Source organism: Sander vitreus, chromosome 13, assembly GCF_031162955.1.
Source record: "Sander vitreus isolate 19-12246 chromosome 13, sanVit1, whole genome shotgun sequence".
In the NCBI taxonomy this organism is placed as follows: domain Eukaryota; kingdom Metazoa; phylum Chordata; class Actinopteri; order Perciformes; family Percidae; genus Sander; species Sander vitreus.
In genome coordinates, this window is record NC_135867.1 from 19,539,278 (window position 1) to 19,559,994 (window position 20,717).

The 20,717-nt window shown below is 40.3% G+C and overlaps 1 protein-coding gene across 1 annotated transcript; it reads left to right on the plus strand.

Moving 5' to 3' along the window:
- The first annotated feature begins 850 nt into the window (after positions 1-850).
- npas2 (neuronal PAS domain protein 2) lies at positions 851-19,111 on the plus strand. Its single transcript, XM_078265708.1, has 21 exons — positions 851-1,031; positions 2,795-2,851; positions 3,913-4,067; positions 4,280-4,371; positions 4,776-4,865; positions 5,298-5,418; positions 8,877-8,990; positions 9,485-9,606; positions 10,703-10,785; positions 10,895-11,001; positions 11,093-11,240; positions 11,372-11,456; positions 11,556-11,682; positions 13,264-13,361; positions 13,476-13,562; positions 13,969-14,157; positions 14,999-15,199; positions 15,496-15,680; positions 16,344-16,436; positions 16,570-16,774; positions 18,029-19,111. Exons 1-21 carry the CDS (start codon positions 976-978, stop codon positions 18,230-18,232), a joined length of 2,619 nt encoding a protein of 872 aa, XP_078121834.1. The 5' UTR covers positions 851-975; the 3' UTR covers positions 18,233-19,111.
- The last annotated feature ends 1,606 nt before the right edge of the window (positions 19,112-20,717 follow it).

Sequence of the window (20,717 nt, forward strand, 5' to 3'; positions counted from 1 at the left end):
CCATTCCCGCTCACATTCACATATATACATGCTATGGGAGTAGAGAAGAATATTTAAATCTCAGATAATACCTCCATTTTAGTACTCTTTTTCCATTACAAAAGGGCGTAAGACTCTGCACTCTAAAGTGCACAGTTCATTTTTTCTTTGCACAAAGACGTGTTTTGTTTTGAGTAGTTAATTATTCATGGTTGCACCACATCAATCTTAACTAAGTGTTCCTTCTCTGACAATGGGTCTCATTTTGATTTGAAAGTATGGAAAATGCAATAATGGTAGTTTCCCCTGAGGCTTCTTGTGTACATCACTGAATTCCCATTACCCACCAACTGTAATAATAACCTGGCTATAATTGATATATAATGTTAAATATTTCGAGATACTTATGTCGTTTCATTGCAGCTGACCTAGGCTCTAGTGTGTGAGTTCTTAGTTTGGTTTATAATAGAGGTGTCTGCTCCATGTTATACAGAGGATGTGAAGGAGGTGGCTGTTACACTCTCTCTCTTTTTTTATGCTGGGTTATCAAAAAAGGTTTCTGCCTCAGACATTTTTCTAGGTCAAGGGAACTCCTACTGTGCAAAAACACTTTTTTTAGTGTACCCATGTAGTACTTGAAGATTGCTCATGCACTTTACATTGTATTATGAATGGTTATTCAGCAAAACACATTAAGTCCTCATAGTAAAAAAGGACAGATTTTTTTTTAAGGATGAATGGAAGATCTTTCTGTATTTTCCTTAATGCAGATCCCAAAGAAAATACTTTATTACATTACACACATTTCATTATCAACAAAATGGCCACTTACAGGATGCTGTAATCAGTTTTGTCTGTTTCCACAGGTGTTTCTTTGGTGGACTCGATGACGTGGTGGGTAACTGGTCCGCAGTAGTTTTCTTTCCAAAAGAGTTTTCAGACGAGGTCAGCACTGATGGGACTTCAGGAAAGGCCTGGTTGGGAAAAGGAGTGAGTATGGACAACCTTTCCGATTTTGGGGGCACCTGTCCATCCACCTGCAGGGAATGGGAGTGAGTATCAAAACTAGTCAACTCACTTTGTGATCTTCATTGTATTTTTGCTGCATATACAGCACATTATATACACATTCTATATTGTGCAAATAGTTCTCCAGTTCTCACAGTACAAATCCTTTATGAGCTTAGCATTGCCTGCCTGTTTCATGCTCTGCCCCCACCAACAGCCCACATCACTCATCAAATGAAATAAAGGATCATACCTCATTAAGGACGCATATTTTTTTCAATTCAATTGTATTCATATAGCCCAAAATCATAAATCATAAATTTGCCTCAGGAGGTTTAACAATCTGTACAGCATTCAATGCCCTCTCAATGCCCAACACCCGCCCAAACACCCGCCTAAAGAACCCTTTAATGGGGAAAAAAATGAACCAAACCTCAGTATAATTATAATTTATATTTTTTATTATTATTATTTTTTTATTATATTTTTTTATTTATGTTAGAACACACTACACACAGGCCTGAAATATACACACATGCACAAATGGAGAGATGTCAGAGTGAGGGGGCTGCGACTGCTGGACAGTAACTTAGCACCTAGTATCTCTAGCCACTACTATGTTAGTATTGTCTAATTGCAATTAATAAATAAAAACCTGCATCGTTGCAATCTGTAAATGCAGTATGTACAGAGTTCTATGGAGGAAACTGAAGCTAAAACCTGAACAAGAAGCTATACTTTGGCTCTCTTTTTTTTTTAAACCATTACTGATCGTTAGCAGGCCAGGCTAATGCTACACTCTTTCTATTGCATTCTTCTTGTTTACTTGCAACACATGGCATGCATTAATGCAGACAACTGGCACAATTAAGAGAGAAAAAGAGCGATTTCTTAATAGATAAAATTAGAAAATTACCAAACCCAACCCCAGCCTGAAGCTTTACATAACAAAACACACTCAAACCCAACGGAACAAAGTGTCAGGTTCAGGAAGCAGAAGTCTGATGGCACTCCTTGAAATTGCTTATCTGTGGCTGTAGTAACATGCACAGAGTAACTTGCTACTGTCAGTCAGGTTGAAGTCTTATTTGGATAAGGCTGTTTTTATATACCTCTATGATTATGTCTAATGCCCTTGATGAACTTGTTAAAGTATATTAAAGTCCACACATGCCAATCTGGCCTCAGATAGTAAATATCTGCTATGATAACACTGGCTGCTGGCTTAGCCCTGTCTCTGCTCTTTGACAGAGCAGAAGGCATCATACATAAAATGTGATTCCACATGTTAAACTTGGCACCATGTTTCTTGTTATTATTGAACTGTGTGAGCCTGAGTGTGCGCAGACAGCATGAACCAAAAATAGAGGAGGACGTTTACGTGCCACGGTGACCTGTTAAATGCAGGGGGAAAACAAGGCACTTCAGCTGGGTTACTGGGTTATCCGAACAGAATCATGGCGTTAACAGTAAAGTGAACATAGATGTAGCCACAGTGGATGTTAACCTCCTGAATTGGTCTGACTCGCAGAAGACATTTTGACACATTTCCGTTTCAGGGTCCTGGTATTATGCATGCTGACTCCCTGTTACACTGTCATGGCTTACTGGGACACTTGAACAGAACAAAGTCATCGCTAATGTTATTAGTAACATGTAGTTTTCCTACTATGACCAGTCAAAACGTCTGCTATTGTAAAAGGGTCAACAACGTATCATGACAAAATGTAACTATGCCATGGTAATGCCTGATGACTCTGTTAAATCATCACAGAAACTACATTTACCTTGTACCCCTGTTTTCCAGCACCAACAGCTGCGTGGACGATTTAATGGACGAAGATGAGAAAGACAGGGCAAAAAGGTACTCAGTCTTTTCGTATATGTTTATATGTCTTTCAGTTTGGACTTGTATCTGAACATATAGTATGTTATATGTATTACACCTGGAGCTTTTCCTTTGAGTAAGAATTTAACTCTTAAAATGTGTGAAACATTGGCAGTTAAAAAACAACTATATTTATAGGATGACAGCTGAAAAACATAAAAAAAATGTACAACTTATTTCTCAGTTTTCATATTTGCTGAAAGGAAGCAGGAGCAAGAGCAAGAGACAAAAAAGTAATCATCACTTGTGGATGCATTTTTTTCCTGATTATGTCTATCTTTTAATCTAAAGTTATGGCCAGATAGACTTTCATTTTCATGGAACAATAATGTGACACTGAAGCTTTAAGGTTCTTTGAAAATGAACTACCACCAAGGATGCATGTTTTGTTTCCCATCCCTATCACTGAGAGGGCAGAGAAAGAAAGTACAATATAATTTAGTATAGTTGTAACTTCCATGCTCTATACATACAGTTTACTTGTCATTGGTGTCTGACTATGGAAACGTTTTTTTTTTCATACATAAAAAATAAAAAATGCCATCTTTTGTATGATTGCTGACCTTAATGTTGGGTCAAATCTCTACATATTTCCTTGAATCCACTGAAAGCCTCGATATTAAAAGAGCCATCTCAAATCACAAATTTAATCCTTTCTTTTATTATGCTGCATTAATCTCTTTTGGGCACAGAGGAAATCCAAAGCAAGCTGACTGACACACAGCTTTAAGTTGTTAAGGCTAACGTGATAGCAAAGAGTTGCTTACCTACACATTTAACAGCTAAAGCTCGCTTACATTGTCTGTCTGCTGTTTGGTGTGCAGCAGGTAGTGCACAGTGGCTTTATCAGCATGTTTGCTGAAAACGGTATCAATGAGTGCCATCAGTAAATGTGTGGGTCGTGTATCCAAAGCAGTGAGCTTAAAGAAGCTAAACTGCTCTGTCAAACTGCAGAGTTGGTTAATAAATTCTCTGTGGGTTCATCACTACGAGCGATAGCTTTAACTACACTTGTTGTCCTGTGTTGACTGATGTAGGGCATCTCGTAACAAATCAGAAAAGAAAAGAAGAGACCAATTCAATGTGCTCATCAAGGAGCTGTGCACCATGCTGCAGAGTCAAGGCCATCCGCGCAAGATGGACAAGTCCACCATACTGCAGAGAACTATTGACTTCCTGCAGAAACAGAAAGGTAGGGAAATTGAACGTATTCTATATACAAGCATGTATTCTTCATATTGTTCATGATTCAGACTTGTATACATTCCCCATATATATATATATATATATATATATATATATATATATATATATATATATATATATATATATATATATATATAATGTCTTACTTAATACACTTCTTCTGAGAAGTTTATTACACTTAATCCTTGTCTTTTTCAGACATCACTGCACAGAACGAAACTTGTGATGTGAGGCAGGACTGGAAGCCTTCGTTCCTCAGTAATGAGGAGTTTACTCAGCTAATGCTGGAGGTAAAGCTCAGGAGGATGTGTTTGTGGAACGGCCCAAGTTGATTAAGCTCCGACATAAAAAAAAAAAAAAAAGAGAAGGAAACACTCCTTAAAATGCCCATGGAGAGCTCGACATGATGACATGATGAAAATTGAATTTCCAGCTGAATTATATTTTCACCGCTGTTAAAGTTTACACTTTCTCATAGTGGTTATCTAAAAGCAGTGATGGAAATGTAAGAAATCCCTAAGTGTAGGAGGAATAGAGGAGGCACTTAGAGGCAAATAGGGCACAACAAATGTTGTAATGCATGTAACTACCACGGATGATGACATGACAATGTACGGGTGCAATTTTGTCATTTACACCTTCACACCTTATAACCTCATTGTCAAAAGTGCCCAATTTCTCCCTTTTCTCACAGGCCCTAGATGGTTTCTTGGTTGCATTAACTACAGATGGCAACATCATATACGTATCTGACAGTGTGTCTTCACTCATTGGCCATTTACCGGTAAGTGAGGAAGCTGAAAATGTTTCTCTCGCTAACACTGCATTTTGTTGTTGTCTTTTTATAAAGTATAAATGGCTGCTGCTTGATTAGAAACAGACCAATTACATATTTACAGATATTAATTGGCCAATATTTGACTTGCATTGAGAAATTGATATCTGCAATTCACCTGATCTGGTTCGGACATTTAGACATTTATGTTTGCTTTGATATTTATTTCATTTTTGTTCCCAAAACACATTTTCAAGTGATAGTTTGAATACATAGCGATTTCCGTTTATGCCTCTTACTTCTTTTATGGTTATGAATGAAAACAAAAAAATGCTTAAAGGTCAGAAATCGAGATATCCTCCAGTGTGTCATGATTATGTCACCTGTAATGCTACATTGTTGCATATGACTGACCAGCACACATCTATCCTTTTGCACCAGTCAGATATGGTGGACCAAAATATCTTGAATTTCCTCCCGGAGCGGGAACATGGGGAGGTGTATAAGCTGCTATCATCTCACATGCTGATGACTGACCCCATTGCTGCTGACTTCCTTGACAGTGAGTATCCTACTTGGCAGCGTCTCTGCATGCGTCTGAGCTCCTGTCGCTTTCCAACACTGTTGCATCTGCTTGTCTCTCATGTCAGGAGGTCAAAGGTTTGGTAAGTGGGAGAAATACTGTGGACATTATAGTCAGTGCTGTCATTTTTCTGTATGTCATACAAAAAAATACCTCGACATCAGTCTTGCCGAGTTCTTTTTAAAACTCTTTAAATATAGAGCGAGTTGCTGAATTGGGGTCTAAAGTTTATTGGATTGCTGATTAGTGGATCTATGATTAGCCTTTTTCGCTAATAATAGGAGCTAGCTTAGTATCATAGTTAAGACTTTAAATCACTGTTATGTTAGCACAGTAATCCAAAGCAATGTAGTATCTGAGCCTCAAGACACTGACCTTAATCCTGTGTTACTATTGGGCTTTACTCAGAAAGGGAGATGGTGAGGAGCTAGTGTCTCGCTCTGTACTTAGAAGCCTAAATAGCCAACTGTCACAGAGCCATGTCTGGAGCCAGATAGATAAGCTAGACATTGTGGCTGGGTTAGCTCAGTTGGTAGCGCAGGCGCACATATATAGAGGTTTACTCCTTGACGCAGCGGATGCGGGTTCGGCTCCGACTCGTGGCCCTTTGCTGCATGTCATTCCCCCTCTCTCTCCCCTTTTATGTCTTCATCTGTCCTGTGGAAATAAAGGCCTGAAGCCCCAAAAATAATCTAAAAAAAACAAACAAGATACACCTTTATTGATCACCAGCGGGGAAATTTGGTTGTTGCAGCAGTACAACAGAAACAACATGAATAAATACAGTTAAGTATAGAAAGTAACAGAAATAAATAATGAGAGGTATATGAACTAAACTACAACAGAATAAACAAATAGAAACTATTTGGCATGTGAATCTTCACTGGTCTCACAATTTAATTACGATTATCCTGTCAACGATTCCAATCGATTTGATATCACGATGCATCACAATGCATCACCTCCCTAATATTATTATATATTACTACACATGGTTCATCAACAAATTCAAGCAGTCAGATATGTATGAACTCCCCTTTTTATTGTACCTGCTCTTAAAAAAAGAATCTTCCTAAATGGAGCGGAGTCTGAACACATTAGACAACAGACAAAAGTAGCGACCAGAATATCAACAAGCAACATCAGTAGGCTATAATCGATTATGGTTTGTCTCTGCATTGATGCAGAATCGTCCAGGTCTGCATTGTGATGCAATGATTAATTTCAACCCCCCTAGAAAATATACACAAGTATTTGGAGACAAAGTACATACTAATGTGACAGTGGTGCTGGTGGGATTAATAGCAGGAGTCAACAGGTCTATGCAAACAGTGTACACCAGACTAATATATGATATGGTTAAGTAATGGTACTATATAATAATCAGTCCAGCAGTCCAGCTGAGAGACAATAGAGAGGGAGAGTGGTTCGGATGGACCAGACACTGTTGAGAAATGGCTATGTGCCTTGTTATAGTCTGTGGTTCCCGCTGCTATTGTACAGTCAATCATCTCTTTGGCACATTTCAAAGGGTTAGACATCCATCTTTTGTCTTTCTTGCATGAGAAGGATTGTCTAGGCTTTCAAGCTAAATCATTGCTGATTCGCTGTGAAACGTATGCTGAATCATGGTACACAAGATGTGGATTTTTAAATGATTTTTTTTATCCATTGACTGAATTTACATTAAAGACATCTTCAAATGGTGCCCAAAACTACCTTGGCCTGTTTACTTAAAACTAGGGCTGTCAAACGATACATTTTTTCTTAATCGCGATTAATCGCTGAATTTCTATAGTTAATCACATGATTAAAATTCTGTTATTTTGCATTTCAGAACTGTTTCTAAGTACATATTAACAATGGAAAGCAATTCCTACCCATGTGTCTTGATTGGGAATCAAATTAATGCAAAGAAAGTTACTTTATGAACTTGACTTAAAGATTTGTATTTGTTTATTATTTCACCCATTTCGCAAGAGCTGTTGTCATTTTTTGGGATTTGGTTTCATCCACAAGTCGGCAACTAGCACTCTCCAAATAGTGCTTTGCCTGAGCCTGCTAGCATCAACCTGAGTCACGTTAACTGTGCTATTATGCTTAGCTTGTAGGTGGTAGCTCCAGCTTGACGTGCTTCGGTGATATTTTAATTCAGCTTTACACAACGTGCATATGGCTTTCGACTTGTCTACTGAGCCGTCCGGGAATTTTGGAAAATAAAAAGCGCCATTCAGATTGTGTTGCTGCTGTCTTTCTCCATCATGCCTGCAGCCTGCAGCAGCAGGATGTGTTACGAGGAAGTATGGCAGCTTGATGATAAGTAAAGGTGCGGCAAAGGGTCAAAATAGTAGCCAAGAGGCCGTAGATTCTAGTGATTTCAGAACAGCTAAGGGCCGTTGTTAGGCACGATGCGAAGCCGAGTGAAGTGTAAAATAAGTTAATAAATGGCGGCATGCGATTAATGCGATTAAAAAAGACACACACAGAATGTCGAGGATGTGTTGTTGTTGCCAGAGCCAGAAGACACATTTAGTTTCAAATGAAGCTGAAGGCAGCAAAAATAAACACAGCTGGCTGAACTATTTAAAAATGGCGGGTTTGTTCAGGACACCCCCCTCTGTCGCTTTCACGTCACCTTTTGGTATCGGCTCAGCTCGCTTGGAACCTCAACTGAGGTGGTACTAAAAAAAGTACCTGTTAGCAGGTACCAGGTACTTTTTTTCGTAATGGAAAACCAAAAAAGGTGAGTAGAGTCGAGGCGAGTCGAGCAGGTACCATGTGATGGAAAAACACCATTAGAAGCCTAAATAGCAAACTGTCACAGAGCCATGTCTGGAGCCATCGGAAGATATGATAAGATACACCTTTATTGATCCCCAGCGGGGAAATTCAGTTGTTGCAGCAGTACAACAGAAACAACATGAATAAATACAGTTAAGTAATAAATAATGAGAGGTATATGAATCGTACATTCGCAGGAAATTCAAATCCTTGTCGAGGTCAAAGTGTTCCATTAGTAAGTTTCTCCATTAGAGAGCGACCAAAGCTTAAAGTGCATTTGTTATGTATGCTGTCAAAGCATAAATCTGCTTTGTTGACTCTCCCAGTAGATGTACAAAATGTATTAATGACTAAAATATTACATAAGCATTATGCCATAGCCCTTTAGTTGATGTGAACCCTCTTTTAATAGCGAACATCATCTATTGTCAGATCTATTGAAGTATGATGAATACATTTTACTTTGTACTCTTTTCAGTAGCATAGAAATTACACGTTAGATCTTTCTTTCCACAATGCAGATCTTTAACTACTGTGCTATTCGTGTCATACAAAAAAACACAGACATGATCAAGAAGCACCTCATTAACAGACAATTTGTTATGAAGATGCTGTATTATGAATAGGTTGTTAACCTTGAAAATACTGTTTTTCAGGTGATGCACATATTGAATTTTTCTGTCATCTAGCCAGAGGTAACATTGACCCAAAGGAGCCGCCTGTATACGAGTACGTCAAGTTTGTCGGAGATTTCAAGTTTCATAACAGTGGTAAGGATTTTTATTTTCTCTTTGTTTTAAAGCTTTAGTGCGTAACAGTTTGATATTAATGAACGTCCGTTACATTCAAGCCATTGCCAAATGAGTTGCTACAAAGCTAATTAATTAAGACTATCAGCTCCACACAACTCTCTCTGTATTTCTCAGTATGGCTATGTCGTTCAGCGAAGATAATGACCTCTTCTGAAGATTCCATCATGTTTTTTTAATCCTCCGTGTCCTCCTTGGCTACTAGCAACTGCGTGGAGGAGGGGTGGGGGACAGTTTTGTTGTCATCAATTAGAATTCCTCATGGAGGAGACAGAAACTACGCACTATAGCTTTAAAGACTTAAGAATTAGTAATGTGTGTGTAACTTAAATGCAGTTAAGGTCCATAAATCCTCTTTATTTCGCATAAAGTTAACGAACTGAATGGGGAAAAATGTAATTGTCATGGAATAAAATTAAGATAGATGTCACTACCCACTGTATGCCCACCCCCAGGCATAGTGCCTACATCTTGTAACGGGCTGGATCTGACGTTACCAAGAAGCCTGCAGTCATCGCTGGAGGAGCAGGTCTGCCTCATTGCTACTGTACGATTAGTCACTCCACAGTTTCTAAAGGTAAGACCAGCCCGGATCTTAAATCTTTTGCCTTTCTTTCTCAGTTCGTGTTGCATGTGTGTGGCGTCATTACTCTCAAAAGTAATAAAACAGATGCTGCTGAAGCCAATCATAATCATAATGAGCTATGGTGTATGGCACCAGAGGGGGTGTTTGTTTGAGGGATCTCACATTTTAATCCAAACTCCCATCGTGTCACGGACTCTCTGGAGTTGTCTTTTTGCACAGTGTACCTTCCAACTGATTACATCATGCATCGGATCCCAAAGGTGCTCTCTGAGTTCAAATCTGGACACTTGGCAAGTTGTTGAAGTAAAGTCCTGTAACCTCTTTAGGATCTTGTAATGTTGAGATCAACTCAGATCACAGTAATAGTTTTATACTTACCTTTACCATTTCCAAACATAAAAGGAAAGTGAGATGAAGCTAAGGGTCCAAGAAATGGTCTTCTTTATTATTCCTTTTTTCTGCCTTTAAATGTGCTGGAGCTCAGAGAGCAAAAGTGCCAGAAGAACCAGATATATTGGACAGACATCAACTCTCCCCCCTCTCTCTCTCCCCCGTCTGATTTGCCAGATGGAATGACTGTAACACTAAAGTCTGGACCGTATGACACATGGAATATTTTTTCCCCTCAGATTCTCAGACAAGACAAATCCACTGAAAATAGTGGTTTTAATCAGTTTTTTTGGAACCCTGCACTTGACGTATGTCTCTTCAACTTCTCCCACAGACTTCTTTCAGTTTACAATATACTTGAATGTTTAATGACCCAGTTCAGTTCAGAACATGCAAACTGTTTAACCGTGATGCAAACAAATATGATTACATGTCAACTATATTGTCAGGCACTATTGGCAAATGCTTGACGTTAGAGTAGCAAAACATACTGTACATTTCTGAGATATCAGTTTGGCTGTTGTGTACGGACAAAGTTGGTGATTTTAAAAACAAAACCAAACGTGAGGCACAAGTTAACATTAGAGTAGCTGAATTTTGTGGATTACCTAGGCAAAAATAAAATATAAGAATTGTAATTCCCTACGTTGCTGTGAAATCCTAATAGTGACTTTCTCACTCTATTATTTTTGCTTAGGATCTGTGTAATGTGGAAGATCCTTGTGATGAATTCACATCCAGACACAGCCTTGAGTGGAAGTTCCTGTTTTTAGATCAAAGGTAAAAGTTTGAATGCTTCCTTCTCGTATCAATCAGCAGTGTAGCTTTTTTTTTTTTAATCAAGAATATGTCTTTCTTAGGTTTTAATAATCTTCTTTTTTGATTCCAGGGCTTCACCAATCATAGGATATTTACCCTTTGAGGTTCTTGGAACCTCTGGCTATGATTACTATCATGTGGATGACTTGGAGCTTATAGCTCAGTGTCATAAGCAGCGTAAGTAACTCTGTTGCTTCTCTCTTATCAGCCACCTTCCCCACCATCAGATCCAGGAAAAATAGGTTTACATTCTTTTTTCTCTCCTCAGTAATGCAGTTTGGAAAGGGTAAATCCTGCTACTATCGCTTCCTGACCAAAGGTCAGCAGTGGATTTGGTTGCAGACTCACTACTACATCACATACCACCAGTGGAACTCCAAACCGGAGTTCATTGTCTGTACTCACACTGTTGTCAGGTAAGCCTGATTGTTGCACCTTGGGGTACTCCTTGGGGATGTAAAATTAAATTAAAAAAAACATTGTGTTCAGATTAAGGTTAAATTAGATATACACTTGTCAAACATACTGTTTCTGTGTTGTTTTTCAGTTATGCTGAAGTGCGAGCTGAAAGGAGGAGAGCGTTTAGCTTTGAAGAACTGTCTCCACCTGAGATAGCTCCCTCCTCAGTGAAGGTAAGTGCCCTTTTACATACGGTATGTGGCGATTACAAGGGCAGTCTTTATTTCAGCCTGGATCTGATTCTCGGTGTTGAACATCACTCTGTGTTCCAGGCTCAGGAGCTGTACTTGGACATCTGCTCCACACTGGACCCTCCGCGGGACAGAGACAGCGGTGCACGTTCGGTATCCTCCCACAGCTCGCGCAAGTCCTCCCACACAGCGATGTCAGACTCTGCATGTGAGTCATCCTCTGCTCCCTGAAGTGCTAACTCACTCAACAGCAGTTTAAAGGAACACGCCGACTTATTGGGACTTTTTTAGCTTATTCACCGTATCCCCCAGAGTTAGATAAGTCCATGCATACCCTTCTAATCTCCGTGAGTGTTGTAACTCTGTCTGACGCACCCACCGCTAGCCAAGCTTTGCACAGATCCTGGAGGTAACCCGGCTCCAACTAGCCTACTGCTCCCAATAAGTGACAAAATAACGCCAACATGTTACAATTGACATGTTGTGATTTGTATAGTCACAGCGTGTAGGGTCACATGAGACACAGCCATCTTCTAACCGTATATAAACTGGGAACTATAGTCTCAGAAGACGAAGCACTGCTACTTCTGCTACTTGGGCGGAGTGATTTGCTCGCAGCACCTGAGAAGCCCCTTGGAGCAGAGAGTTTGCTCAGAGTTGGAGTAATAATCACTCCACCCAAGTAGCAGTGCGTCCTTTTAAAATGTTTTTTTGAATAAAATCATTAGAACAGATTCAAACCTGACAAATCCTACAGCTGATCTGTTAAGACTATGTGATCGGAGGTAAAAACTGCTGTAACTACGCAGACCAGAAGTCAATAAAACACCTACCTTAATATATGTGGGTGACAATGCATTTGTGATGAAATGTTTCCGAGGCTTACTTTAGCTTAGTTTGTTTGAGCCTCCGGTCTCTCTGACTTTAGCTGCTCTTCCACCCACCGTCTAAACTACTACAACACTTCACTTCCATCTGCATGTTTATGAACAATACACAGTGGCAGTGGCAGACTCAATTACAGTTGCTGCTCATAAACATAGCTGCTGCTGCTGCTGCTGCTGCTGTCTTCCCACATAAATTATACACTTTCACTATTTCCAACGACACATTCATAAAACTGTATCTGTCAGAAAAATAGCCAGTAGATGGTTTTTCTTTTCTTCTACGTCAAAAAGGCTTCTCCTGAATGCATCACTGTTTGTGGGTTTAAGTCAGAGGCTGAATGAGGTGGCAATCAATGGCTAGTGAATCAGCAGTTTTGTTATAAAACCAGAAAGGAAATGCATGACATAAGTTGTTGTTGGAAGAATTTACAATCCCCCTTTTAAAGAGGACATGTAATATGTGAAACAAAAACGCTCTTTTCATTGAGGTATTATTAATACACTAATGGCAATTATTGTAAAATCTCATTTGATTATTTGTTTTTTCGTCAATAGAGACCTCATCCGTTTTGATAAATAATGTATGTGTATCATCACGACAACGAGCACAAGGACAGTACAGTACTGTCCTTTATTACGTTATCTTTGAGATAATTGAATACAAACAAAATGTAGATCGAATGACAGCACAGCACTGATGGGGGAATGATTGACAGATTAAAGTATATTTAAAGAAATTGTATTCCACTCATAAAATGAGCAGAACATCAAGATTTTGAATGTATCACAACTTTGTTGCGGTTATCAGCTGTCATTTGACAGAAAAACCGTGATAATGACCTCACTGAACAATCTACTATTTATTGAAGTGTGTGTTTAGAAGTGACCTGTCTCTCTTGCAGCAGCTAACTCTTACACAGAGGCCTGCACACCATCATGGCAGTCTGCTTCCATTGGGACAGAGAAGACATCTGCCAGACTCCAACCTAGAAGTTCAAAGGTCAGTTTCCAACCTTACATGTAACATGGTCAGTGGGAAACAACTGCACAAAGTTGACACAATATCATGCCACAGATTGTGCCTAGTTGTAAAACTTTGTCATTTTCCCTGTAGAATTTGGCACAAAGACAAAATTCGCTTGACCTCGTTCCCCAACTGAGCCTCCCCCTTTCTCCTACCTGCAGCAAGCACTCCGCAGTGGTTAGTGTATAGACTTCTCCTCCTGCCTGTTGCCTTCCTCTCCTCTGTTTGTGTACAATATCTTATTGTTTTGACTGTTGCTGCTGTACAGTTTGTGTTTATATCATCTTGCGTTGTGTGTGCCTCCAGTGCTTCCAGGCCCAGTTATAAGATTGTGTTATAAAAAACCAATACAAGTGAGAAAGACAGTTACAAAAAGAAAGAAATAAGAATCAAGATTATATCTAAAATGTGTTTTTTTTATTGTAGCTTTCCACATATTGTTTTTTTTCTCAAAGAAATCACTCATCCATATCAATTTTCTGACATGTAAAATTTCACGGGGGGTGCCTGGGTAGCTCACCTGGTTAAGCGTGCGCCCCGTTGTACGACGGCTCAGTCCTTACTGCAGCGTATGTCTTTGCAGCAACAGCAAACACAGCAGCAGCAGCAGCCGTCGTCGCCCATGTATCCGCTGCAGCAGCCGCAGCTCTGTGTAATGAGCCAGCTGAAGGAACAGCTGGAGGAGAGGACGCGCATTCTGCAAGCTGACATTAAGACGCAGCAGCAGGAGCTGCACGACATCAAGGAGAAGCTTCAACTCGCTAATTTCCAGGTAACACTCCCACAAAGATTAAAGAAGCAGCAACAATAACAAAAACTACCCATGGCATGCAGCACCAAATTTGGCTAAAAAAAAAACAAAAAATAGATAGGCGCAGACTTCAATCCAGACATAAATTATTAAGCATTTACGTATCCGCTGTTAAGGACAGTCAACATCATATTGTAAGTTTACATTCCCTAACCCCTCACAGTAATGGTGGAAGGGCCCCACCAAGAGGCCAGCACAAACCAGTTCAGCCACAAGTACTTTATGACCTTCATGACCTCCAGAACACACATTTTCGTGCAACAGATTAACAGTTAAAGTAAACCGGAACTGACTGGCCGTCCCTCTTTGCCATTGTTACCTCACATACATATGAATACATCTAATGATTTACAGACATACTGCTGCGATTTAACAGAATAAACACTGAATAGAATAAATGAAGATATGCAGAATAGCATTTGAGCCATATATTTTGGCGGTATTGTCAAAGTTTTTTTGGTTACACTTTACTTGAAGGTATCTACGTAAGAGTGACATGACACTGTCATGGACGTGTCATAAACATTATAAACAAGTCATAAACATTTATGAAATAACGCTTCTGTCATTAAGTGTCATTTGTTTTTTGTCATGACAAGTTATGGTTAGGGTTAGAGTTAGGGTTAGGGTTCATGTGTCATGACAGTGTCATGTGTCATGACAGTGTCATGTGTTCATGACAGTGTCATGTGTTCATGACAGTGTCATGTTACTATTAAGTAGCTACCTTCAAGTAAAGTGTTACCGTTTTTTTCAAGTAAATGAAGGATAGTTAAATATTTCCTGTTTATGTGTGTGTAAGATGTTGTTACAGCAGCCTGTCCACAATGACTTTGGCCAGGCCCAGCAGCAGCAGCAGCAGCAGGGCTCAGGCAGGCCGGCCCCACAGAGCCAGTCAGGGGTGATCAGGCAGCTCTCAGGCCACCCTAAACCACCGTCCTGCAGGGCCCACAGTTCATCCCCTCACTCACTCCTGACAGAGAACAGCTCACCCTCGACACAGGTACAGAGCTGCACAAGTGGAAAATTCAAATCTGAAAAAACTGTCAGAAAACTGTCCAAACACAGCTGTTTGGAAACCTATCCTCTAATCATGTTAAGAGGATAATATTCAAATAGTCAAATTACCTCCAGTAACTAAGCAACTAACGACTCGTAGCGTACATCAGTGCTCACAACACTACAGGAGGCATGTTATGGATTCCGTCAATTATTGAAAGATATAAACATCACAACAACAGGTGGCAGGGTTCTATAGTTTTCACATGCTGTGTGTGTGTTTCCTTCGTTTCATCTTAGGTCCAGCAGAGAATTGCACGGAGCGGGCAGGCACAGTCGGTGAGCGTGCCTATGCAGACGAACACGAGTGTGACGATGCCCTTCTACAGCAACCCCATGATGTTCTCTCAGACCAACACGAGGTCTCTGCAGGATGCAAACCAAAGACAGACAGACAGCGAGTTCAACCAAGAGGGACAACTACGGTGAGAGACAAATATGTTTCACGTCATGAAATCGTGAAATTCAGCCACTCAAAAACACAGGCGACATTGGCAGTATGGCAGACACTATGGAAAGTTACTAATACGCAGTCAGTTTTATGAATAGCACACAGTCCTTTTTTCACAGTACAAATCATGGATGATTTAAAAAAACTGGATACAGCGTTCGAGGCAGAGCCCACGTTTGTACCGAAGCAAAATAAGTTAAACTTCTTCGTGTTAAATTACCCGGCTGATCGGCGCTGCTTCCGCACTATGGGGCCCATAGAGCAGACGCACTGGAGACCTCCCCTGGCCGAGCTGGCTACTTCCGGTTTAGCGCTCCGCTAATTTAAATGGAGATTCAAATATTTAATCGTGCGGCTCTTCTAGACTTTCGAAGCGTTATTGGACGGAATGGATCAAATTCTGATAGTGAAAGGAGTTGTTTCGCTGGGGTTTTGACGCTCGAAAAAAATATATCCACTGATTTACAGACGTCTCTTTCGCCACACAAGTCTATGAGAAAAAGTCTTGTTGGGCCAGACATGGAAGTTGTAATTTCACTGTTTGGCCGTTATGTCAAATTGGCTTCAAAGCCCGCCGCACTTCCTGGAGGCCTGGTACAAACTGAGCTCTTCCAGTAACAGATTCTATTTCCTGCAGCATGCTCCTCAACCAGCCAATGCAGACGCTGGTTCCCTCTAGCAGTGTCACCACGCAGCCTTCCCAGTGCAACATGGGCATCTCCCAAACCATGTGAGAACTGTTCAATTACACTTCACACACACACACACACACACACACACACACACACACACACACCCCCCTGTCTGTTTTCGGGTTGCCATTTCATATTGTGCCTAAGTTCTTTGTTGTGCCCTCCAAACAGATACACCTTGGAGCAGCAGATCATCGGCCCTTCATTCTCCATGCAACAGGTCAACTGCAATGCCGTCCTGGTGCCCTCCTTCACGTCTCCCATTGTGATCCCACACAACAGTTTCATCACCAACCAGTCCCAGTCAGCCTACCACACTCAGCCTCAGGCTTCTCAGCACTCTCTGCAGCTACAGCAGCCCCAGCAGTTCTTTCAGGTACCACGCCCATCTGCACGTGTCGAGATGCTTCAGTTTAAATCACTGTGTGTAAATTGGTTTCTGGACTACAAGTAATATGTCATGGCTTTTTGCATAATGCTGCTCAGTGTAATTACCCAAAGCTTTATATTTACTGATTTATGATAATTATAGGCATTACACTGCATCTGAATCCCTAGTTACCACAGCAACAAGCTACTGTGTAATTCTCACAGGCTGTTCGAGATCCGTGTTATTTGCAATCGTTCCAAAACCTCGGCGTTGTGGCAAAGCTGGGATGCAATCTAAAATTCATTAGGTCAGATAAAGTATTTCTGCAGACTTGTTTATCATCTTTGTCCAGAAGGGACAGCATAAGTCACTAGCCGTTAAAAAAAAAAACCTACAATACATAAATAATGTTAGTCTACTGGAAAAACACAGAGATCACAGATGCTTTAGTCTCTGACATGATCCCTTTTACTTTTATTAAATATTGTTTAAGTCATAGAGGCATAAGAGACTGTACAAAAAGTTGAGGTATGTTTTTGCCTGAAACCTTTAGGGTCTTGAGTTTCTCCATACCCCAGATTTGTATTTTATTTCATCATTTTCTTGTGAGATTTACTGTAAATCATAGATTGAATGGCAACATCAAAAACATTTCTTTTGTGTGCCGCCGACAACAATCACGTTTCTGTGTCAAGGCTTTATTTTCTAGGCAAGGCAGGTTTATTTATAGAGCACATTTCAGACACAAAGGCGATTCAGAGAGCTTTACATAAGCGTAAACATGAAAAAGAAATAAAAACCAGTAGAACAGTAGATGTGGATTTTTTTATTTGCATTATAAAAGAACTATGGTAAAGTTAGATGTCTTATTGAGTCAACCTATAATATAATGCATCTTTAGCATGACCCAGCCTGTTCTACTAATGGGTGAAATGAATGAATGAATGCGTGCGCGTCACGCAGGCAGTGTGTAAGGTCTAACCTGTCAACGTGGGAGCTGAAATATAAACGGGCACGCCACGCAGCTGACACGCTCACGCGACGCAGCCAGTGTGTAGCCGGCCTTAATGTTTTGTTAGAAACACGCTATGTTTAGTAATACTGAAGGGCAAACTTACTCACATGCTTACCTCCCTCTTTAGCTACTGCAGAGTACATCATACTATTCAGAGAAAGTGCCAGTCGTGTATACACTATTGGTTATGTATTTCAGTCTAGGATTAGATTGTTCAAGAAAGATTCATATTCTCGTGTCCACAGATGGCTCAAGGACTTGTGCACGGTGGATCTACTCCAGCATTCTTACACACCACTAATGTCCCACAGCAAAGCGCTGTGGGATACATCCAGCAGCAAACGCAGCAACTGCCGCAAGCGCAACAGCAACAGCAACAAAGGCAATACCAACATTCCCAAAACCAGACTGGCAGTGTTTCAGACTTTCAAAATATGCTGACTCGGTAGCGCTGTGGACTGTGTTAGAGCTCTGAGATCTCCCTCTGTGCTGTCGCTGTGTAGGCGGCGGCACGTTGTGGCATTTGGAAGTCAAACCTGACGTCGAGTTCTGCTGCGGAAATTCCTGAAAGTGAAAAATTGCTTCTAGTGACCTAACTCTTGATGTGAAGCAGCACGTTCAGAAGAAGCCGGCCTGTACATCACCGGAGTGAAAACCAAGAAGAGAGGCTGCACTGACCCGACGTCACCTGCAGGATCCGAGGAAGGTCGGAGGTGCTGGGCAGTGGGCCCTCATCGCCAGCACACGTCACACTCAGGCAAAACAGTCAAACTGCAACAAATGGATTATCAGAGCTATCAGGAAGACACCACATGTTTACATGTGGAAGTTTTTCATCTAAGAGAGTTTCCCTCTAAGTGTCTGTTTGCCCCCTACCCAAAAGTAAAATATTTATTTTTGCCTATAAATTAATATTCTGTTTTCCCTCCCCAGTGACAATCATCACACACAATCGGATTTTCAGCTCCAATAGTAATAGTTCATCTCATGAAGAGATTTTTGTACATGGGAAGTGTATTTCAGTTGGTAGACATCAGAAGTCGCTCCCATTTTGTCCCCAGAACGACGACTTACTTGTGAGATTATTCAAGGCAAGGCTTTACTGGGAAACATGCAGCGGTAGGGTAACCGTCATATCTAAAGTCAGGTTCGGTAACAATTTAGATGTAACACGCTACATCACACTGGGATGTTGGGGGCGAATATTCTCCAATTACTAGAAAGGTCTATCTAGATTTTTAAAGCCTCAATCTGGGACTGAAGAAGCTCTGAAGCCCTGATTTCGGGTGCTTCGGACGCGCTCTGCAGCATGAGTCCTTAAACAAGCTACCAGAGGGGGGGTGGGGGGAATGTGTGCCTTTAACCATGGTGCGTCGTCCATGGTGCGGTTTGATGGTTGTGTCTGATTACGGCTTTAAAAATCCAGCTCAGGTCCATTTGGATTACAAAGTGATATTTTCATAGGTCATAATTCATTTTTTTCAGCATCAGATTCAAACAAATGACGTCTAGATTTTTAAAGGGTGTTTTACAAAATGTATGATTGCTTTTGGCAAACTTTACATCAGCAAGTCCAACCTCCTTTTGAACACTTTCTATAATGATAGTAGCCAATAAGATTTAACTATTTACTAAAACCCTAAATCACTTCATGTTTATTTACTACGTATATATATTGGAAAAGAAGATATTGGATTAAGAAACTAGTTTTATACACAAAGGTTGTAACTGATTTTTGTTTTTGTTGTTGATATGTTCATTTAGACATTTAGTCTTAATGTCTTTCCCCACCTGGGTTAATGCAAGAGCAGTCCACTGACGTGGACAGTTTTCCATACCACAATACAACAAAGTGCTGCAGAGGTATAGGCTTGGTGATTTAAATAACTTGGGAAAAACTGAGAAATGATTTGGGTGCTTTTGACTGCTACCTGGATATTTGTGAACAATATTACCCTGTTTATTCTGGTCATTTGTTTCATTTGGTTACCCTGACCACCAGTCACCAAATGTACACTCTGACCAAATGAGCTCATTTATTGCTTCCTACTATGAATGTGATCTCATCCAAAGACAAAAAAATACTGCCAGCAGATATAATTTCCCCTGAAAATATAGAAACCTCCGATGCATTATTGTGTAGCATATCATACAACCGAAAACAAAAACGCCACATTTGACATTATTTCAACGTCGATTCTTCATACGTCTGAAAGTTGCTTGCAGAGTGAGTCCTGTCAGTATTTCAAGATTTTATACTGTTCTTTTTGTATAACAATCTCTTGAGTCCATTACACTTTGAGAGACTCTTTGGTAAAGGAAATCGTGCTGCGATATGCCTAACTGCACTTCTATCTCAGACAGTCATTTTGAATATAAAAGGTAAGCAGATGTTAACGTATTTATTGGCTCAAGTTGTAATGCTTTATTCTGCGGTCTTCAAAAACAGTGTTGTCAGATTGTAGCGCTGCGATTATGGTTAGATAACAGTTGTAACAAAAAGATTTGCAGTCGAACAACGTCCAGGAAGAAACCGCACTAAAGAACATGAATGCATCTTTCTTTGGTTAATGACAATAAGAGAGCTTGTCACAGTATACGGAACAGAAACTGACTTTATCATTTAATGTGTTCCTGGATTACATATTTGTTTTCAGCTCAGCAGGAGAAATAAGTTTCTAGTGACTCAGTGTTTCCTGAAAGTCTCACCCTGGAACCTGTGCTACACTTTATAATAAGCAGTCTTTTATGCTCAATATGACAGTTGAGTCTCAGCTCACAATGAAGTTAGCTGTGTCATAGTCCCTTTCAAGACTGGTGCTGTTCATAGTGGACGATAAGACTCAACTGTCAGATCACTCTTAACATGTACATTCAGTGCCGATTTACACTTTCCTATGTGCAATGTCAATTTAAAAAAAGAAGAATGTTAAT